This window comes from Camelus ferus, chromosome 4, assembly GCF_009834535.1.
Source record: "Camelus ferus isolate YT-003-E chromosome 4, BCGSAC_Cfer_1.0, whole genome shotgun sequence".
NCBI classification, from domain to species: Eukaryota; Metazoa; Chordata; class Mammalia; order Artiodactyla; family Camelidae; genus Camelus; species Camelus ferus.
Window position 1 is genome coordinate 67,362,527 of NC_045699.1, and position 18,995 is coordinate 67,381,521.

An 18,995-nucleotide genomic window follows, 5' to 3' on the forward strand; every position below is an offset into this window, starting at 1 on the left:
GGGGCAGATGGAGAGCCTGAACCTGCAGGGGCACCTCCCAAGGGAAAGGGCATTTGAGGGCACCAGGGATGAGGAGTGAGTGGGGCCACCAGCAGAGGAAGGGGGAGGATGCAGCATCTGGGCACTGTGGGCACCTAACACACCCAGGTCCCACAAACAACTCACCACCAGCCGAGGAGGGTCAGATTGGAGCCACCACATAGGGGCTTGAGGAGGAGTCAAATGTGGGGACAGAGTCAAGGGAGAGGGGGCACCCAGGGGTTGCTCAGGCAGGGGTGCAGGGTGGCTCTTTGTGGCCTCAGAGAGATGGAGACACAGAAGACACTGGTCTAGAGGCCAGTCAGTGGGGTCAGCTTCTCTTGAGGCATCTGAGGGGTTATGGTTGGGACACTGAGCTGGAGCTGCCTGGGAGCTGTGAGGAGAAGGGCTGAGGGCAGGCTTGGCACGGGGCCCGGGAAGCCCTGGGCAGACAAATGCCTGAGAGGTGATTTGAGAAGGTGATTCCCCAGACTCGCTGGCTTCACCACGTCTCCAGGTTTTGAGACACTCAGCTTCTGCTCTTGGCAGAAAGTGGGCATCAGGGAGCATTGCTGGGCGTCTCCTCGACAGGGGGTGGGCACCTGGCTGTGAGCTCTGTGGTGCCTCGGGGGACTGTGGGCCAGCTGGGCAATCAGCTATTTCTGTCACCAACTCCTGGAGACCCCCTGCCCTGAGCCCTGAGCAAGGACATCCTTTTTGCAGAGTTGAGCATTTCAGAATCTTCTCAGGGGTGTGGGAGGAGCATGGGTGGGGGGAGCATCCCCAAGGGGAGACTGCAAAAGCCCTGTGAGAGAGAGAGAGAGAGAGAGAGAGAGAGAGAGAGAGAGAGAGAGAGAGAGTGTGTGTGTGTGTGTGTGTGTGTGTGTGTGTGTGTGTGTGGCTGTGTTGGGGGAGGGAAGCAGAGTAAACAGCATTGCCCTGTCCTCTCTGCGGCTGTGGCCAGGTACACAGGCCTGTTTGGACAGCTGCCTTGTCTGTCCGTCTGTTTGGTAGATGCTGGCTGATAGATGGGGGTGGGCTGACTGTTAACCCCTTGCTGCCTGCGGTGCCACATGCTCACTGCCTCCTTCCACAGGGTTCAAGGCAGGCAGAGGGTGGTCCTGGCTGCCCCCACCTTAGCTACTGAATGGGAGGACACCTCTACTCTGAGTCAAGGACAAGGTTAGGGGGCTCCAGAGCATGGAGAGTCCACCCCCTACTCCCACCAGGGAGCCAAGGGCAGAGGAGAAGGGTGTCCCTCCCAGTGGTGAGCAGGGGCAGAATCTGTCTCAGTCTGTCCAGAGCTCTCCTCCTCACCCCCACACCCAATCCCTAGGGAGCCTCTTCCATGTTTATTAAAAAGGCGGCTACTGGGCTTTCTCAGGGCCACCCTGTCTCCACCACCACCAGCTCAGCTTGAAACAGAGGAAGCAGGATTCGGGGCCACCAGCAGCAGGCCCCTCTAAAGTGAGAGCAGGCAGAGATGCGGCTTGAGGTTGGCTGTCGGGGAGCCAGCTCAGACCGAGAGAGCTTGACTTGGGGGAAGATCCCAGACCCAACGATGAATCAGACACTGCGCTGGCTGTCGGAACAGTGAGACCAGGGTGACTGCGACCTGGCGTCTCCACACCGTCCCCCATCCACCACTACCTGTCCCCACCTTGGTCTGGGCTCTTCCATCCACCAGGCAGAGTCAGGTCAAGGGAGCCACCTGGGGCTCCTCCCACCCGCCCCAGAGTCCGGTCCATCTCATGCCCTACATCACTCTCCTCTCAGAGCACCGGCTCCCTTCTCGCACTCCTCCACCCCCTGGCCGGGACCCCCTGCACCTCTCGCTGTCAGTGCGCCGACAGTGATCCTCATAGCTGGTCTCCCCGCTCCCGCCTGGTGTTCTCCCGATCTGGGTCCCTGCTCTGCAGCCAAAATGATCTTTTCAAAATGTAAATCACTCAAGCCACTTCCCACTTAAAACGTTTCAATGGCTTCCTGTGGCTCTTGAGATTAAGACAAAAATCCTTTAAATGGCCCACAAGGCCATCAACAGGGCACTGGTTAAATAAATTAGGGTTTGCTCATACAATAGAGTATCCAGCAGCTGTAAAAGGAGGTGCTCTGGGCCAAGCCGTGGGAGCCTCTTCAGTTATGCAGGTGGGTGGGAGGGGGGAGAAGGGAGGATACAAGGAAAACAATGTGTAAGGTAGTGTTTGCATTTTTTTTAAAAAGGAGGAAAGAAAAAACCCAACCCCGAAAAAAAAATCGGGTGAGGGGAAAAAAATGGATTCACACGGGCTTGTGTATTACATGTGTGGGATATCTTAGGAAGGGGATTCAAATCGAAGACCTGGCTCCTCTCTGGGGAGGGGACCTGCAGAGCTAGGGATGGGTGGAGGAGATGGCAGTGAACACCCTTTTGCACATTTGAACGTTAAACCATGTGATGCACTACCCAAAATTCTATTCAATTATTTTTAAAATACCCAAATTTTAAAAGTAGGTGGTCTGCAAGACCCTGCACACTCCAGCTTGATCCTACTACTCTTCAACCTCCTCTTGTCCCCCACCAGCTACACACCCTCCGCAGCCTTTATTTCTGGTTAATGCTCATCTGTCTCTGGGCCTTTGCACACACTGTTTCCTCTGCTGTCCATTGCTTCCCATCCTTACCTGGCTGATTCTCCTTCCTTTCTGTCTCAAATCTCTGTCTTCGGGAGAGCCGCCTTCTCTGTCATAACCCCCCAGCCTGAGCTGGATCCCGAACAATTGTGCTGCCTCCCTATTTGCTTGTCTCCCTTCTTGGCTTGTAGGTCTGTGTGGGCAGATCCCACTTCTGGCTTGTTCTCAGCTGTTCCAGTGCCCAGCACTGTGGCTAGCACACAGCAAGACCACATCAGTATTTGGGGGAATGGCTGTACTCGCTGGGGGAGAGGATGCCCTGGGGGAGAGGAATTGTAGGTAGAAGGCTGTTGCCATGAAGGCTGGGAGGTGCCCACCTGGGTCTTGAAGCAGGAGGATTTTGCCCGACTCACAAGATGTCTGTTCTTCAAGCAGAGGGCAGTGCCAGGCGCAAAGCCCAGGCAGCTGGATTTCTCTAGCACCGTCTGCCAGTCCCCGCTCCCCGACGCCCAAGCCGAGCTGTGTGTCTTGGGCAAGTGACCTGCCCTCCCTGCATCACAGTTTGCGTCTTAGCAAAACCGAGGCGTTCACCCGGGTCTCTTGAAGTTGCTAAGGGCAGGGTCCGCGGATCCCACCGGGAAAGCGCGCACACAGTGGGCGCTGGATAAATGCCGGGGGAGCTGCTGTGGGCGCGGGGAAAGGGTTAAAGTCGGGCGCTTTTTAATTGTCAAATGACTGCGGGCGATTAGCGCTGGCAGCTTCCTCAATAATCGCTCTTCTCTGTACCTGCTGGGAGCTTAATTAAAAAACAAAGAGGCTCAATTTAAAGGCCATTACTATGCTAATGCGGCCGGGCGGGCGGTGATTAAGCGGCTCCGGCGGGCGGCGGGCGGCGGGCGGCGGGGGCGGGGCGCGGGGCGATCAGTTACCCACTAAACGGGCGGCCGGGCGGCGGTGCGCGCCGGGGCCCGGTCCTGACCCGGCCGCAGCGGCCTGAGCGGGCGCCGAGGCCCAGGGAGGTGTCTCCCGGAGCCTCTTCTTACTCCCTAGCAAGGGGTCCGGGCTGTGGGGAGGAAATGACATCACCTACACCTCCGAGAGCCGCGGCCTCCAGAATTTCCCCTCCGGCCTTCCACCAGCCTGGAGTCCCCTCCTCTCTGAACCCACTTCTCAGATTATCTCTTGGCGCCTCCGCCGGGGGTCGTGTTCTGCTGACACACTACGCTGCGTCCCTGCAGTCAGTGGGGCACAGACAGGCCGCTGGCTGGGAGCAGATCTCAGGCCCCCAAACTCTGGGGCATTTGCTCCCCTGTCCCCACCCATCTTCCCGACCTCCAGGAAGGCAGGAGAGCGGTGGTTACTAGCCAGGCTGACCTGGGATGGGGTGCTGGCTCTACCAAAACCAGCTGGGTGACCTGTGTAAGGAAGGACTCCCACCTCCGAGGGGGTCATGAAACATTGGTGAAACCTCTGCGTGTGAAGCTCTGAGCAGGGTTTCCGCAAGTGTGGCAATGGGGATGTATGCCAGGGCGTGGTTCAGAAACTGGACAGCAGGAACACAGGTGCACGTGTGTGTGTTTCTGTGTGTGTCTGTGTGTATCTATGTGTGGGGGGGGGCAGCGGATGAGGGGGGACTTAGTCCAGATCTCATGAGACTGGGCAGTGAGGCCCTCAGTGATTGGGCTAGCAAAATTAATGTTATCTCTGGCTGCATTAAGAGGAGCATAGGGTAGGGAATAAGGGAGGAGATGGCTCTTCTGGCCCCTGGAGGACTGTGTTAAGCAGTGAGTTGCTGAGTGCCATGCTTTTTAAGGGCTGTTTTGGCAAACACAGACTCATAACTGGAGTGTAGAGAAACAGCCACCAGAACCTTGGGAGTTTAACCAGCAGAGGAAAGTGTCAGGGAGAGATCACTGTCTCTGGGTAAGAAAGAGCATGCTTAGTCTAAGGGGTCCCAGCTGAAGCTGGACATTCGCACCCAATATATGATACCACAAGGCTGTCCTCACCTGTGGTTTTGACCCTGAGCATGTTTTCATTGGCTGCTTGGTAAAATCTGCAGTCATAACCTTTGGTACTTTTGTTGCTGATGTTAAAAACCACCCTACCTGAGCCTGGGGGGAAATTTAACTTTGTAAATTAACCAGTAAACTAACAGCGAAACTACCCACGGTAAAATGTATCACTGGCTACAAATTAACGCAAGAGTCAAATCCTGATAATCAGTTAGATGCAGTACAGGCACAAACCTGACAATGGAGCAAACGTTTATTAAGAATTTTTCATGGAAAATAAAGTATCTCAATGAAAATAATTTTAGTAAAATAAAAATGAAAATGGAAAAAGTTGTAAATTATTTAACTGCACTAGAAAGAAAATTGATCAAAAAACTAAATTGACTTAATGGAGTTTGTTCCAGAAAACACTTGCTCAAAGGAAGTTTATCAATGTTGTTCCAACCATAATTAAAATGTTGTGGTCTGTGTGCAGGGAGTCCAAAATCCTTGGGATCAGAAAGAGGGGGCCAAAACGTCAGCTTGGCCACTTGTTAGGCTCTCCAGAGGTGTCCTGGATTTCTCCTTCTGCGACCTCTTTCCCCCTGGAAAACCTTGTTCCCCATTACACCATGAACTCACTGAGGGGAAGTGATCCTGTGTCTTGTTCCTCACTGATTCCTCATCACCTAGCACAGCGCTTGGTCGTGGTGGGTGTTTTGAAATGCTTACAGAATCAGCAAGCCTTACGGTAAAGCCTTAAAAGGCAGCTTCTGCTTTCAAGAGGAGGAATCATGGCACAGGATTTGGCACAGAGTGAATGCCTAAGTGTGTGTTGGATAGATGGATGCATGGAGGTGTGTATCTTTGGATGGATGGCTGAGAGGGTGGGTGGGTGGGTGGGAGATGGGTGGATAGCTGAGCAGGTGGATGGATGGGTGCATGGATGTGTGTGGATGGATGGATGGATGGATGGATGATGGTTGGGTAGATGGGCAGGTGGTTGGATAAATAGATGGATAGCTGGCTGAGTGGCTATGTGATTGGAGGGGGTAGATGGATGATGGATGGATGAATGGATGGATGGATGGATGGGTGAGTAGATGGCAACAAAAGAAACCATCTATCTTCTTTAGCCCAACATTCAAGGCCTCCAGCTTGACCCTTCTTTTTCACCTATGCTCCAACCTTTCTGACCCATGTCTCCCTAACCCTGAAAATGGCCTCCGCTCATTCAACCTCTCCCTCCCAGAATGGCCTCTCTGCTTCTCTGCCCCTCCCTACACAGAGTCCAGACTCTGGACTTAGATACACTCCTCTTCACACCCCAACCTGACCACTTACCCCATTCAATCTTTTTTTATTTTAAATTTTTTGGGGGATAAGTAGGTTTATTTATTATTATCATTATTATTTTTAATGGAGGTGCTGGGGATTGAACCCAGGACCTTATGCATGCTAAACAAGCACTCTACTACTGAGCTATACCCTCCCCCCCAATTCAATCTTTTGCACTCTTTATAGCTTCTTCTCCAGGAAGTCATCCCTGCTCCCCAGCCGCGGCCTGCCTCTGGGAACTCTACCCTCATCAGGCCCTGTCCTGGATTCCTCAGCCCTTCCTCAGCACACAGCTCTGGGCCTAGCCCATGCTGGTCACTCCAAAGGTCTCTACAGCTTGTGGTGTGGGGTTTCTTATCTTCCACCCGTGTTGTTAGCCCCTCATCTCTGTACCTGTGGCACCCCCAGCCCCAGCCAAGGTCGTGGGCCCACAGCTCTGAGCTGATGGAGCAAGTACAGAGTCGTGCCAAGTGGTGGGCAGGGAGGCGGAGGCAGAGCTCCCTCCCAGCACAAGGAGGTCCAGGTGGCAAGGCAGGGAAGGTGAGCTCTGGAGCCTGACATCCCAGCTTCAGTCCCCATTCTCACGCTGAGCAATTGTATTACCTGCTCCAAGCACCACTTCCCTTTCATGTGAAAAGAGTGGCAGTGCCTACTTCTAAATGGGCTTATGGGGAAGGAGTCTGTGTGCAAATAAGGCACAGGCCCTGGTATGTAGGAAACACTTAAAAATCTTAGTAAGTAATAATAACAATAATAATGGCTGCTGGATTTGGCAACCAGGAGCTGGTGACTCAGTGCGAATGGGGGAAGGGAACCTGGAATCAGCTCAGAGGGGTTGGATGAGCAGTTGGGAGAAGGCTCCTACTGTGAGCCCAGCATAGGGCCTGGCTCATAGTAGGTGCTCAATGAATGTTAGGTGGATGAGTGAATAAATGAATCATCAAGTGAATGGAATTCACCAGTGAAGGGCAGAAAAAAAGAGGGAAGGGCATCAATCCAAGGGTTAGTGAAGTAATATGGTAAAGCCCTTAGCCTCGGGCCTGGCCTGGCGCTCACCTCTGGTGCACGTTGGCCCTGGCTGGAGGGCAGGAAGGGGCAGTTGGGAGGATGGCCAGAGGGGCATGATGCGATACCTCCCACCTGCCCTGCACCAACCTGCACCATTGATTGTCTCTCCCTGATGTCACCAGGAGAGATCTGGTACCCAGAGAAGTCCCAGTATCCCCAAAATGAAAAGAAACTCCTGGGGCAGTCTGGGCCTTGCCTCTACACCCCCAGGGATCAGAGCCCCAAAGATGAGAGACTAGTTATCAGCTGCCAAGCCATGTGCTACTCACTCTGTAGGAGTGTGTGTGTGTATCTGTGTATCTGTGTATCCTGGAAGCTCCCAAAGAGTATCTCTAGCCTGAGCCTCTCTCTGAACATGCAACTGCCCCCTAGACACATCCACATGGCTGTTAAAAGGGCTCAGATAGAACATGTCCAGAACTGCACTCCCTGACTCTCCCCCCCCCCACCTCTCCTTGGTCTCCATTCATTTAATGGCAACTCCGTCCTTGCTCAGGTCCCCAAATTTTGAACTCACCTATGTCTCTGTCCTTTCCCTCACATCCTCTCGTGTCCCTGTCTACCTTCAAAATGCATCCGGGACAGGGCAACTTCTCAGCACCTCCCCTGGTTTGAGCCAACCCTAACTTTTGCCTGGATTATGGAGATAAACTCCCAAAGCATCTCCTGGCCCCCACGCAGCTGCCTGAGGAACCTGGTTAGATGTCCGTCACTTCATATACCCCTCTGCTCAAAACCCTCCTGCCAAAGCCCTACTTGATCTGCCCCAACCCCTGCTTCTACCTGCACCTCCTGGCCTTCTCCTGCCGCTCATCTTCTCCAGCTTGTCATTTCTCCAACACCCCAGATACAGTCAGGCCTCAGGGTCTTTGCACTTGCTATTCATTCTGCTGGGAACCCTTTTCCCTCCGGGGTATCTCAGTAAGGCCTCTGACGGTTCTTTCTAACTGCCTCAGTCACCTTGATGGCTCTTCTTTGCCTCATTATCATCATTGTCACCATTTGTTACACCCTTTATGCTAGAGAGGTATCTATTTCTAGCTTGTCTCCACACCCATTAGAATGGAAGCTGGAGGGGGGTGTTGGGAGAAACTGTCCAGTTGGCTCACTGCCTCTCCCCAGGCTCCAGACAGTGCCTGGCAGGTAGTAGGTGCTAAATAAATAGGTGTGGAATCACGGAATGTGTGCCTGCCTGGCGGGGCTGGCCCCTGGATGGTACCCCGGGCTGCCGGCTGGGCCCGTCCCTCCTACCCCAGGCCCGTGACCTCCAGCCCCGGCCACGGGCTCCCGACAGCGCCCCGGGCCGGGATCAAAGGGCCTTGGAGCCAGCGGCTCCGCACAGCAGGGTCTGTGCGCCCGCAGGAAGCGCCGGGGCCGCCCTCGCGGCAGGCCCGGCCCCGGCGCGGCGAGGCGGCGGAGAGGCCCTGCGAGGCGCGCGCGCCGCCGGCCCGGCAGCCGTCGGTCCGAGCGACCGGCCACGCCGCGCATTCCAGCCGCGTGATTGACGGGCGCACCGGGGCCCCCGCCTGCGGCTCCCGCCGCCGCCCGCCTGGCCCGCCGCCGCCGCATCAAAGCAGATGTTTGCAGCTGGTTTGAGTTGGAGCCCCATCAACAGGCCCCTTTTTGTCTCAAAATAAAAAACAGCTACACCCGGAATGATAAGGACGCGGCAGGCACGTGGGGGAGATGTCAACGAGTCCAGGAGGGAGGCAGTCAGGCAGCTCCCTCTGCCTGCTCTCGCCCCATCAGCTCCTCCAAATGACAAGCAGTCTCCAGCAGCAGCAGCTGGAACCCCAAGAGTGTGGAGTCCTGTCCCCTGGACTCCTGGGAACTCCAGCTTATCCTTCAACAGGTATCATTGCAGACACCACAGTCCCAGCAGCAATGACAGCACGAGCCGCCTACTGAGCACTTCCTATGTGGGGCCCAGTTAGTGCCCTGGGATCCTGCCGCGAGCCTCTGAAGGTGTGGCACAGAGGGTAAACGTGATTGTGATCACCTGTAAGGGGCGGGGATTGTGGTCCCCGTTTTCAGGCTGGAGAACAGGCCAGTGAGTAGAGATGGCTTGCCCAGGTTCAGGCAGCTGGGATTGGCAGAGGTGAGATTCAGACTCTTCAGACCATTCCTTCTGCTTCCAGGACCAAGTTCATGTCGCCTCTTCCAGGAAGTCCTCAGCTGTCTTCCAGATTGACTAGCATACCTTTCTATGCTCCCCCAGCCTGCTGAGTGTAACGCATCAAGGCACATGCCGCATTGTGCCAGCTCCCAGGGGACAAGATTTGGTCTGACTCAGTCCCCCAAGCATCTTGCACAAGCCTGGCACAGAGTCAGCCTCCTTGGGTGTTTGCTGTATGAATCAGTGAAGGTTTGGCCAGTGGGGACAGGGTATTCAGTTCCAGGCGCCAAGCCTTGCAGTCCCCATGAAGGGAGTGTTTCCAGGGACTGTGGGACTTAGGCCTGGAGAAGCCCTGAGAGAAACCAGGCCCAGAATCTGCCTGGTCCCCAGTGCGGCTCTGGGTAAGAGTCTCCCAGAAGATCATACCTCAGGGGGAACTCAGGTTCAATAGTGTATCAGGGGCTTCAGACTGCAATTGGAGGTGTAGACGAGAAGGTTCCAGAGCCCACACTGGGGACCACATGAGACTTAGACTAGGGAAAGAAAGGGAAGACACACCTGCAGAGATGCCCTCTGGGCCAGGCACTGGGCTTGGCTTTCTCATATCCAGTAAAACTCACAGGATTCTCAATCACCAGTGAAGGAGGGATCAGCACCCCCATTTTACAGAAGAGGAAACTGAGGCTCAAAGAAAGGAATGTGAATGACCCAAAGCCACACAGCTGGTGCTAGAGATGTGGAAAGCCATTCCTCTGAGAATGAGGATGGGGATGGGGAGCTGACAAAGAGCCCTTAAATGAGCAGGAGAAGGAGGGGACATAGGACAGAGGGGCCAATTGGCCCACCTCGAGTCCGGTGTCCAGGCCTGGTCCAGTCACTTAATGGTCAGAGGAGTCATTTTATACCAACATGGCACTCCCAGGGCTTTCCCTGTGTACTAGGCAGGAGAGTGCAGCCGGGGGTGTTACTGAAGGATTCCCAGCTCAGCAGGAGGCATGTATAGAATTTTGTTGATAAAAAATTGGGACACTGGCCTCCAGTTTGTGTAGTTGTGAAGGGGGCAGGGGAGGGAAAGTTCACTTATCTTGCTAGCTGGCCGTGTCCTCAGACCCCCCAGCAGCAGAATATCCAGTGTTCTCTTGTCCTACCTGACTGCCCATTTCGTTTCTCACAAGGTTATTCATTCATTCAACAAACACTCAGTAACCACCAACTCAATGCCAGAGCCCAGGGTAGGGGGTTGAATTAGACCCAGTTCCTTATTTCTAGGTCAGTGGGGGCTTTAGACACATAAATATCTGGGTCTTTGGGTATCAGGAAAGGCTTCACATAGGAGGTGATACTTGAATTGGGTCTTGAAGGATGAAGAGGAGTTCAATAAGAAGCAAAGGAAAGGGGGCAAGAAGACAGGCCTTGGAGTCAGATGAAATTTTTGGTGCTAAGGAGGCAGGAAGGGACTTACTGTGCTCAGGGAACAATGAGAAGCATGGCAGCTGGAGCAGAGTACCGGAGGCCAGGTATGAAGGGGTAGAGTCAGGCTTTGAATGCCATGATTAGACCTTTGGGCTTATCTTAAAACTGCTGGGAGCTCTTGAACTGAGAACCCAGCTAAGGGCTACATAAACTGTAAAATGCAGTGATGGGGGTCTGGGAATGGCAGTACAGTGAGGAGAAGAGGGAGGAGCTTCTACTCGGCAAGGATAGTGAACCAGTGCTGGAAAGTCTGGGAGAGATGATGACAGCAATCATGGTCCCCACTTATGGAGCCTGTCTCATGTGCCCAGCCATTATCCCCATTGGACAGATGAGGTCACTGAGGCTGAGAGAGGAGAAGGGACTGGTGTAGGGTTCCAGTGCTGGGAAGTGACAGAGCCAGGATTCCAAGCCCAGTGCATGTCATATGGACTCCAAGATCTGGGGCTGAAGACCCATGAGGAGAGGCTGGATAAAACCGATTTTATCGGAGGTAAAAGAATCAGCCGTACTGTATGCATCTCTGCAGGTGTCAATGGTTTAAGAGAAATTATTCAGATTTGTAGTCCATGTTCAAATGTTCCAGAAAAAAATTGGTTTTCTAAGTTTTGTTTGTTAGCTTTATGAGTCTAATAAATTGAGCATTAAACACATAAACCAGTAAAAACTCAGGAGATGGAGATGTGTGTCATAGCCTGGGACTCTTTAAGGGAAGGACATCCCTAAAAAGGGAATTTCTTACTCTGCAATCACAGATGATCCTGGGAGAGGGAGGATGTGTTTGCGGGAGAGAGATGTTCAGTTTGGTTTAAGAAAAACCCACTCAGCCACACCGACTGGGTGCTGGGCTTATGCCAGATAATAAGAACTTGGTATGTTCTTGGGGAGGGCACAGATGTGGGCATGGTACTCACAGCAAAGGGCAAGGGTAATTGATGAGAGAAGAAACATTTGGATGCACGGAGTAGGGAGGGAGTATATGGTGATCCTGCCGTATGACCTTGAACCTGCCTTCTACACCTTCCTGTGCTCGTCTGTGAAATGAGGATAGAAACAGCAGCTTCCTTTTAGGGTTTTGTGGGGATTTGATGAGGTGATGCCATTAGATGTTAATTGAGCTCGATGATATTAATGAGAGAGACAGAGAACTGAGCCAGGGGTGCTTTGTCCAGCCCAGCCAGACAGAAGCTAGAAGGACCGATCCAGAACCCAGGGTGGTCATGAGAGGGAGGTGTGGTTGGGCTGCTTCCAGAGACCACTGGGAGACCCCAGTGAAGGTAATTGACAAAGGCATGTTGGACTCATAAGGAATAAAAGAAAGACAGACGCCAGCTCTTGTGGAATGCCTTCTTCATGCCTGCACGGGGCCAAGGGCTTCACACACATTCAGCCCTCCCAACAACCCTGTAAGTAGGTACCATCGTTCCCATTTTTACAGATAAAGAAATAGAGGCTCAGAGAGGTTAAATGTCTTGACCAAAGTCACACAGGGAAAAAGTTATGGAGCCAGGAAAGAACTCCAGGCTGCCTGCCCCCGCTCCTTCCCAGGTAGCACTGTCTCCTCAGGTGGCTCCCACCAGACCAGTTTGGGGGTGGGGACTGACGCCCTGCCTCACACGCCAAACAGGACTATATTGGTTGGTTTAACATTCATTCAACAAACAGTTACTGCTCACCTTAGTGTGTATGGGGGCTTGTGCTCAGCATTAAAGACACAGGTGACTGTGGGGAAGGTGGACCTGGAAAGAGGTAGAGTGGAATCTGTAGAATACGTTTTACAGTAGTGGGGGGGTGGGGGGGACATTGATCTAAGACTGGAGAGGAGAAGAGAGCTTCCTGGAGAAAAGCATGCCCAAGCTAACTCCTTCAAAATAAGCAGGCGTTTGCTGGGCAAAAGTTGGGAGAGGGGGAACGGCATTCTAGGTTGTAGGGATAGCGTGAGGAAAGGGTCAGCAGTTTATATGGAGAATGGGAACGGGGACTGTGTGGGTTGCTATCAAGCCTGTGTGTCTGTGATGTGGTCATGAAGCTGCTGTCTAGATTTGGAGTTTCCAGATTAGGGGAGGAGCCAGATCGAGGGGATTGGTGCCAAGAGGGTGGGGCAGCTAGAGGGGAGGCCACAGGTAGCTCCTCCCATCCACTGACCCCAGGGCCTGCCCCGTCTTGGCCTCCCAGCCCAAGTGTGAGAAGGAAAAACACACCCATCAGGAATGCCCTGCTCAGTTCTGGGGAGTGGGGACTGTTGTTTCTTACAGATGAGGAAATGAGGCTCAGACTTGCCCAAGGTCACAGAGCCAGTCATGATTGAGAGCAGGACCTGAGCTCCCGATCCAGGAGCCCCTCGGGGGCAGGAGGGGGAGGGAGGCAAGAAGACTCGGAGCTTTTCAGCCTGAGCAGTTCTGTATCTCTGGCCAATATCTGTAGCTTCTGTACAGCATTCACGGGAAGCCTGCCTATGCCCCTTGACCACCCGCTCTGTGCTGGCAGCTTTATCCTGAGCTCCCTACATTTTCCCACTGAGAAACAGGCAGTGTTGTTGAGCCCATTATACAGATAAGTAAGCTGAGACCTCGAGAGAGGAAATTACTTGCCCAGTTACAAACCATCAAGTGGTAGAAACAAGCATTGAACCTGAGTCCATCTGATTACAGGGCCATCCGCCTGTGGCTGGGGCTGCTTCCTGATGGCTGGTTCCAGCAATCCTTCATGGTGGGAGGGATCGAGGAGGGGGCGTGGGGGCGCACAAAGAAGGGGGCACGCTGCTGGTGCCCCAAGCCCGCCCACACATGCCGTTAGTAGCTCTCACCCTGGCACGGTAGACAAAGGCAGCCTGTAATTGGGAGCAAGTATTTCATGCATCCCCCCCGATGTTTTATTGGTTGGAGAGATGCTTGGAGACCAAACGGATGGCACATTCCGTTTATAAAGTGTGCACAGTTTGTTTTATTTCCCGAGTTTTTGCAATCTAGATAACAGATGATGCCCCGAGTGGCTGGCGCTGCCTCCGTAATGGCGGCGCCGAGCCTTTGGAGAAGTATTAATAATAGATTGTGTTGATGAGTTTGGAGAAAGTAGCAATCGACCCCCTGCTGCCAAGGCATTAGCGCGGCAGTTCTGAACGGAGCCTGCTTGGTGGCGGTGCCTGCAAATGCAGGTCAACCCCCTTGCTGCACCCTCCCGCTGACTAAGAGAGCCACCTCCTTGGGAGCCACCCAAGGTGTACCAACCCAGCCTGGGGCTCTGGTCCTGCCAAGTGGCACAGATGCAGCCATCCCCTGTCAGCCTGGGGGCCACAGCCCTGAGTGAGGCCCCTGGGTCAGGAGGTAGAGTGTGGGGAGGGGTCAGAGAGACACTGGGAGAGAGGAGACAGAAGGGTCTTCCATGTCAGAGCAGCAGGTTCTGCAAACCTGGCTCCTTCCCCAGCCCCTTGGTAGAGCTGGAGGACCTCTAGGGGCCTCTGCCTAGGGTGCCATGGACAGTTGGGTGGGTTGCACCCTGAACAAAGGTCTTCAGCCAAAGGGCCAAATTGGAGATGAATTCATCTTGTGAAGCTCTGTGGGCCAATAGAGTTCTGTCTGCCTTAGCCTCTGCACCTGCGAAGCCTTCACTCACCTGCTTCTCGAACACTCACTGAGGTTTCCTTAAGGATCAGGCAGACCTGTGTAGGATTGGGAGCTGATGGGGCATGCGCTCTCACTCTGATGTGGTACTTATTCATCGAGTTAAACGCTCAATATCATTGAACCCTGACAATAGCCCTTTGAGGGAGGTCCTGTTGACATCCCCATTTTACAGTAAAGGGAACTGAGGCCTGAGATGAGCATAGAGGAGGCCACCTCCTCAAGACTCGGGCTTCAAAGAAGGCTTCCCAGAGGAGGTGGCATTGGAGTTGGGCATTGCAGGATGAGTAGGAGCCTGCTGGGTAGACTAGAAGTGGATGGCAGGGGTTGCTGGGGTGCCCCCAATTTGAATGCCCTGGCTGGTGCAAGGGCAGCAGGCAGAGCTCGGATTGGCCCTGTCCACTGCGCCCCACCAGCTTGCTGTGGGCGGTGCTGATGGCAGCCCAGGGAAGGGAGGCAGGCTGAGAGCCTTGCATTTATGGCCATTTCTGTTCCAGAACCGATTAGTAGAGAATTGCAGCTGTAATCTGTGCCTGTGATGGCGGGCCATAAAGAGGGATGGGATGTGCGCAGTGCTCCCAAGGTGGCGCCCGCAGACGTGGCCCGGGGACGCGGGGAATGAAAAATGGTTTTAATTCCCTCCCAGCAGCAATAATTTGATTCTTCATAAATTTTTCCATCAAAGTGTTGTTGAGGCTGAGTTCCCACAGAGCAGGGCACGTGATAGGGATGGGGGCCTGGAGGAGCGGTCAGTAGGTCTGGGGAGAGGCGCAGCCATGCTTTTTAGACTCCTCTGTACACTCGCCAGAGGCAAGGAGACCCCCTCACCCCACCCCCGGCTTTGTCTCCGGAGATGGAAGATGGATCCTCTCTGTCATGGAAGGACCGTACCAAGCCCAGGCGCAGAGCCAGTTCCGTCACTTACTACCCACGCGACCCTGAGCAAGTGACTCCGCCTCTCAGCACCTCAGTTTCCTTATCTCTAAAATGGGATGAATATTTGTTCCTGCCTCGTAGGGTTTGTTACAAGGATTGAATGCATTTCTGCACGAAGAGTGCTTAGAAGAGTGGCTGGTAGGCTGTATGTGCTCCATGAATATCTGTTTATGGTGGAGATTTCTCAGCTGAAATGAGGGACAAGCAAGTGTGAGGGTCAGAGAAAGCACAGGTCAAAAGGCCAGTGTGATGGTGCTCTGGAGAGACTGCAGGCTGTTCCACGGGGCCACAGCCTCGGGGAGCAGAGGGATGAGAGAAGAGGCAGAATTGTGAAGGGTCTGAGTGTCAGACTCATGAGCTTGGAGGCTCTCCTGAGGGCACTAGGGAGCCATGGAAGAGTCTGGAGCAGGGAAGCAGCATGATCAAATGTGTGTTTTAGCCAGATCCCTTTGGCTCTCATTCTGGAAGTTGAGTTGAAGGGTTGGAAGGACCAGGAACCCAGGGAGGGCACAGAAGCAGCTCTCAGGCAGGAGACAAGGGGCCCAGGCTGGGTGGTGGGTTGGACAGGCCTGGGGATGGCTTGGATGTGGGGGAGAGGGTAGGGCAGCTAGGAGGCAGAGCAGGTCCTGGAGTGAGGGTGGATGGGACCTGTGGGCTGCCTGTCCTTCCCCTCAGGGCAGGGGCCGACCTGGCTCTCGGGGAAGGTGGAGGCTGACCCTGCACTCTGCCCTCTAGTGGCCACTGTGTCTCTGGGCGGGAAGGGCCCTGAGCTACTGCTCCCAGAAGAGGGCACCTCTGGGCAGGATGCCCAGTGCCCACCATGAGCCAGGACCCTGCAAGCCAAGGGGTAGGGCTCCTACTGTCTGGCTTTGTGCCCAGGGAGGGCCTCTCCCACTTGGGCTGGAGGGTCAGGGTGGCGGGAGGAAGAGGCCTTCCTGGGCAGTGCCTCTGGGAGGAACCCCTGACTCCAGCCAGTGTGCCCACTCTGTGCACCTGCAGGCTCTTCGCGGCCAAGTGCAGCGGCTGCATGGAGAAGATCGCCCCCACTGAATTTGTGATGCGGGCACTGGAGTGCGTGTACCACCTGGGCTGCTTCTGCTGCTGCGTGTGTGAGCGGCAGCTACGCAAGGGCGACGAGTTTGTGCTCAAGGAGGGCCAGCTGCTGTGCAAGGGTGACTACGAGAAGGAGAAGGACCTGCTCAGCTCCGTGAGCCCCGATGAGTCTGACTCTGGTGAGCCAGGGCTGGAGCTGGGGCAGGCGGCAGGGAGAGGGGCTTGGCAGCATGCCATGGAGGGCCACACCTGCAGGAGAAGTCGGCCGCTGGCCCCAGGACCCGAGCTCCACACAGACACTGCACCCACATCCCATGTATGTGTGCACTGATGTGTTCACATATACACATGCACATGTCTGGGTGCACACGGACATGTGCGCACAGCCCCACAGGCACACAAGTGCACCTGGACACTATCACCAAGGCACACGTGCTCGTGCACATGTGTAGGTGCACACGATCACAGATGGACACACACCAACATGTAAAATGCATGTGTGGATACCCATGCCAAGAGTGCAAATAGCTGGACACATGTACGTGTGTAGACGTGCACTTCCATGCCTGAGCATGCAAAAGGCCACACCCAGGGACACACACACGTGTATACGCATGTAAACACGTGCACACGTGCCCCAACACACATGCAGTAAATAAATTTTCCACGTACTCATGTGTACTGTGGTTTGCACACAGGTGCACACCCCACCCTGCTCTCTGGCCCAGCACCCTCACCCTCATTCTTTCTTGCTGTGGCCCCACCACAGCACAGCACCACAGGGGTCTCTGCCAGCACTAGGTCTGCAGGCTGCAGGTGTCTGATCTGATACGTCCTCTCTCCATCAGCTCCCCAGAGCCTTCAGCAGTGGGCAGCAGCACCCCTAGTTAGTCCCTGTTTCCTGGCTTTGTGGGGAGACCAAGGCCCTCTGTGGTGGTGGGAAAGGCCCCCTCTACCCTATTCCAGCCCCCAAAGATTTTGCCAGTTTGGAGCCCTCCTTGCAGGAAGGGCGGAGCCAGCCAGGAACAAGTCTTAAGGAGGGAAAAGCCAGGGAGGGACTGGTGCCTTGTCATTCCTAGGGGTGGTGGGGACAGACTGGAACAGGGGGTGTGGGGAGGAGGTGCCCTGGTCTGCCAGGCCCGGTGGGGGAACCCGGAGCCGACAGTCACAGGACCTGACCATCCAGAAGATCTTGGAGGCCCTTGGAAGAGGTGTGAGCCCCCCACCTATCTGTCCCTCTGTCCATCCCTGGGTGGGGCAGCACTGCAGCCAGGCTACCTGGACTGGGGGAGAGCAGAAGTCAGCCAGGTGCCATTGGCACATTTGTACCAGGCCCTGGGAGGGAGTCTCGGAGGGAGGCCCCCTCCCCAGAGGCTCATGCTCCGAGGAAGATGGGCCGGGAGAAAGGAGACCAGTTCAGACTTGGGGTCAGCAGAAGGCACGGGCGTGGGGAGGGGGGAGGCTCTGCTGTCTGTCTGGGGCTGACATCTCTGAGACCCACACTCAGGCCTGGAAATGGCTTTGTGTGCATGGTGGGTCTGAGTGTGTCCCTGGGTGAGTAGAAATGCTTCTGCGTGCAGGTGTGTGCGCCTGTTCAGATGTGTGCATACCTGAATGTTCCCGCCTGTGAGCATGCACCTGTGTGTGTGTGCACGTGTGTGCACGTGTGTGCAAGTGTGCCATGGTTATGAACACTCCTGTGTGAGAACATCTGGAATGTGTATCTTTGCCTATCAGTTCTTAGTCCCTGGAAGCTCCAAAGAAGAAGGCTCCTCTCTGTGCCCTGAGCCCTGGCTGGGGCTGGGCCAACAGCATGGGAACTAGTTTTCTCAAAGGCTGGCATGCTGGGCTGGGGTCTCCCAGGCTCTGGAGGCCGACAGGACAAGGTGGGTCCCAGGCAAGATGGGTCAGGGGAAGCCCAGGGCCAGAATGAACACAGACGCCAGCATCTCTCCTTGGGGGCCTGTGGGCAGATTGGCCGTGTGTGAGCATCAGTGAAATCGTGCTCCCGTCCGTGTGTCCACACACAGAGGCATGTGCACGGCCATGTGTGTGCACCTGGTTATCCTGCAGAGTCCATACCTGTCCCCACATGGGCCTGTATCTCTGCCCCCTGCACACGTGTGCATCCATGTGTGTGTGTGTCTGTGTCTGCTCACCTGGGTGCCTTCCTGTGTATGTCTGCCTGTGTGGTCAGCAGAGCAGGTCTAGGGGCCTGGGTTCAGGTCTCCCCAGGGGCCCCAGATGAGGAAGTAAGGAGTGTGTGCCAAGGAAGGGGACACACAGGGAATGGGCCAGGGGACAGACAGGAGATGGGAGACTAGACAAGGCAGGGCCTGTGGGCCAGGGGAGGGATGGTCTTTACCCTGAGGGCCCTGGGGAGTCAGGGCAGGTGTGGGCAGGTGATGGGATCCCATCGGGCGGCAGCTTGCCTGAGGATAAAAGTCTGACTGGCTGAGTTGTGTCCCCCACAGTGAAGAGCGAGGACGAGGATGGGGACATGAAGCCAGCCAAGGGACAGGGCAACCAGAGTAAGGGCAGCGGGGACGATGGGAAGGATCCGCGGAGGCCCAAGCGGCCCCGGACCATCCTCACCACGCAGCAGCGAAGAGCCTTCAAGGCCTCCTTCGAGGTCTCCTCCAAGCCCTGCCGGAAGGTGAGGGGCGGCTGGGGTGGGGTGGGGGCTGACACCCCGACACCCGCTGCCTTTCCAGTCACCACCCTTTCCACTCTTGCAGGGGGCTGGGACATCCCTCCACCTCCCCA

General features: G+C 55.0%; 1 protein-coding gene across 3 annotated transcripts in view; it reads left to right on the forward strand.

Moving 5' to 3' along the window:
* Positions 1–18,995, forward strand: part of LMX1B (LIM homeobox transcription factor 1 beta) — an 86,200-nt gene that overhangs the window by 55,222 nt on the left and 11,983 nt on the right. For all 3 annotated transcript variants that reach the window (XR_004319490.1, XM_032478457.1, XM_032478458.1), the window contains exons 3-4: positions 16,176–16,408; positions 18,704–18,885. Coding sequence is in view for 2 of the 3 variants with exons in the window: in XM_032478457.1 (XP_032334348.1) it covers positions 16,176–16,408; positions 18,704–18,885 (415 nt within the window). In the remaining variant the exon portion in view is untranslated. The remainder of the gene's footprint in view (positions 1–16,175; positions 16,409–18,703; positions 18,886–18,995) is intronic.